The sequence below is a fragment of the Littorina saxatilis genome, linkage group LG13 (assembly GCF_037325665.1).
Source record: "Littorina saxatilis isolate snail1 linkage group LG13, US_GU_Lsax_2.0, whole genome shotgun sequence".
NCBI classification, from domain to species: Eukaryota; Metazoa; Mollusca; class Gastropoda; order Littorinimorpha; family Littorinidae; genus Littorina; species Littorina saxatilis.
In genome coordinates, this window is record NC_090257.1 from 29000374 (window position 1) to 29003873 (window position 3500).

A 3500-nucleotide genomic window follows, 5' to 3' on the forward strand; every position below is an offset into this window, starting at 1 on the left:
CGACTTGTTTCTTTTTTGTGTGTGACTTTCCCGTCTGGAAGACACTCGGTTTGATATGATGCACTGGAGTCGCTTTTGACTTTCACCAAAGCAGTTGGGCTAACTCTGCGAGACATAAGCAACGGATAAATCAGAGATGCATTAAAAAAAGACAAAAAGGACAAATTAATTGTCTTCGAAAGGAACTGTGCAATAATACATACCTGGTATGGATACCATGCTAGAGAAAGTCTGTAAATATTTCGTTTAAATACGTTCATTTTCAATATTCATGAAAATATTCTCAATTCAATTGTGTGCATTACCAACTTTCGATAATGTATTTGCTAAAGACATTAAACTGTCAAAGCGTCAAGCGTGTCTCTCTCTCTCTCTCTCTCTCTCTCTCTCTCTCTCTCTCTCTCTCTCTCTCTCTCTCTCTCTCTCTCTCTCTCTCTCTCTCTCTCTCTCTTTCTGCTTGTCACCAAAAGCGCGGACACACGCACACACACTTTCACACACACACACACACACACACACACACACACACACACACACACACACACACACACACACACACACACAGAGAAATTAACTCACACACACAGATTAACTCACACACACACACATACACACACACACACACTCTGACTCACATACACATACACATACACACACTCACATACTCACTCACACACACAAACACTCACACACACAAACACACACACACACACACACACACACACACACACACACACACACACACACACACACACACTGACTGACTACCCTATGATTATCTATTCCAAGGTGACAGCCTGTCCTGGCACCGTGGTCTGCAGTTCTCCACCAAGGACAGGGACCACGACTCGTGGAGCACCGTGAACTGTGCACAGAAATTCCACGGCGCCTGGTGGTACAAGGCATGTGACACCTCCAACCTAAACGGTCACTACAAGACCAGCGGCAGAATTTCGTCAAGGCAAGGGGTGACCTGGGACACCTTTGGGGGTGAGACCTTCTCCATGAAGTTCACTGAGATGAAGATCAGGCCCATCTAGTGCGACACTGTGATAAACCCACTTCTGTATTACTTTTCTCAAGGCAAAATTAGTCACTAATGAAAAATTCAATTTTTATTGTTTTTTCTTTAACAATATATGTGTGTGCCTTTTGTCTTCCTTTTATCTTTATCTCACTCGTTTCTCTCATTTTTTCTATTTTTAACCAGATGAATAAAACCCCACCACACCCTCCCCAATGTTCTAACCTTAAACAGAATAAATATATTTTTTCTGTCTAAAATTAGTTTATCTCGTGGACTAAAATACTCAAACTAACGATACGTTATTAATATGTTTGGTCTGCCGGCTGTTTCTTTCAGATATCGGTCCTACCAGATGCAATATGCACAAGAATATCAAGCTATGGCCTTTATTATATTTTCAACTGTACTTTGTGTTGTCGCTGTTATCTCTTTTATGATCAAGCAGTTCAAATGTGCTATGTCGGGTTGTTATGCTTTGCAAATTAAAAAGCAAAGCAACAGTTTCATGTTTGTTTTTGATTTTAATGTTTGGCAATTAAATATATCATAATTTGGAAAAAGCATGTATGATGTGAAAAACTATGTATTCGTAAGAATTTGTACTGGTCCGGAAACGTACTTGTGTGTGTGCGTGTGTGTGTGTGTTTGTGTTTGGTTGTTTGGTTTGTTTGTTGGCGTGCGCGCCTGTGTGTGTGTGTATGTGTGTGTGTGTGTGTGTGTGTGTGTGTGTGTGTGTGTGTGTGTGTGTGTGTGTGTGTGTGTGTGTGTGTGTGTCAGTGTGTTTTAGCAAACCAACCAACAAACAAACAAAAAGCTCCATTGGCAAACAATCAAACAAACATGCCATGGCACAAATCCTAAAACAACCCCCCAAAATACATGGACAGGTCAATTTAACAAACAAAAAAGCAGGCACGCAGACAGACAGACAGACTTGCAGACATACATACAGAGACAGGCAGAGAGACAGATCAATACTTTTAGCGAAACAGACACACAAAAAACGACATGCATGCACAAACAAACAAAGCCGCCAGACAATAAAAACCCACACCCAAACACCTAATATAAACTCAAAACTCACACATCGACAGAACCCCACAGACAGGCAGGCAAGCAGACAGACATGCATTTCAAGAGAAAGAAATAATAGCAGAAACAAAAAAGCAAGCAAAACACACACAGACATACACACAAATTAAACAAAGAAACAAGCAAAACACACACAGACATACAAACAAATTAAACAAAGAAGCAAGCAAAACATACACAGACATACACACAAATTAAACAAAGAAGCAAGCAAAACATACACAGACATACAAACAAATTAAACAAAGAAGCAAGCAAAACACACACAGACATACACACAAATTAAACAAAAAAGCAAGCAAAACATACACAGACATACACACAAATTAAACAAAGAAGCAAGCAAAACATACACAGACATACACACAAATTAAACAAAGAAGCAAGCAAAACATACACAGACATACAAACAAATTAAACAAAGAAGCAAGCAAAACACACACAGACATACAAACAAATTAAACAAAGAAGCAAACCTGCAACAAGAACCGAAGAAACTAACACACAGACAAATCTGACAGAACTACTCATTTATTTCACAAACAAACATGTAATAATAATAATAATAATAATAATAATAATAAATGAGGATTTATATAGCGCAACATCATAACTGTACAATTATGCTCTTTGCGCTTGACACATTTAAAATTTAAAACACAGTTATACAAGCATTTACATCTACATTCGTTGTCAGCAACGCTTAATTAAAAGCATACACCATCAAACATACATTTAAACAAAAGATGTTCAGAGAAAGAAACCCTGTTGCCAGACGCTAAGCCACGGTGAAGGTTAAAAGTATTAAAAGCAAACTATAGGGTGTTAGAACTGACACCAAAAACACTAATACAGTGAAACATCTGCTTTCAGACCTTCAAACATATCATAAAATGAGTTCCTATATTGGAGGGAGTAAATAGAGGGTGAATTTAAAGACTTAAGTGAAGAGAAAATGTTGAGAAATAAGGTCGCAAAACAGAGGAGTTCTCAAAACGAAGGTTTAACTGTACAGTATTTTGAACTTGTTGAACATATTTGTATGGATAGGCAGACGAAAAGACAGAAGGCAAGGAAGCCCGTCACCAAGTTTGACGATTTCCTAACACTTCAACATTTCATTCTCCTCTTCTACTTCTCCGTCTCTTCTTCTTTCTTTTTTTCTTATTTTCTTTCTTCTTTGTTTGTTTGTTTGTTTGTTTGCTTGTTTATGTCTGTCTGTCTGTCTTTCTTTCTTTCTTTCTTTCTTTCTTTCTTTCTTTCTTTCTTTCTTTCTTTCTTTCTTTCCTTCTTTTTTTCTTTCTTTCTTTCTTTCTTTCCTTCTTTCTTTCTTTCTTTTTTTCTTTCCTTCTTTCTTTCTTTCTTTCTTTCTTTCTTTCTT

At 37.6% G+C, this 3500-nt stretch overlaps 1 protein-coding gene across 1 annotated transcript in view; it reads left to right on the plus strand.

Annotated features, from left to right (window-relative positions):
• LOC138945984 (tenascin-R-like) overlaps positions 1-1625 on the plus strand; it is a 41235-nt gene extending 39610 nt beyond the window's left edge. The window contains exon 10 of the mRNA XM_070317517.1: positions 790-1625. Coding sequence (XP_070173618.1) covers positions 790-1040 — 251 coding nt within the window. The 3' untranslated portion in view covers positions 1041-1625. The remainder of the gene's footprint in view (positions 1-789) is intronic.
• Positions 1626-3500: the final 1875 nt, after the last annotated feature.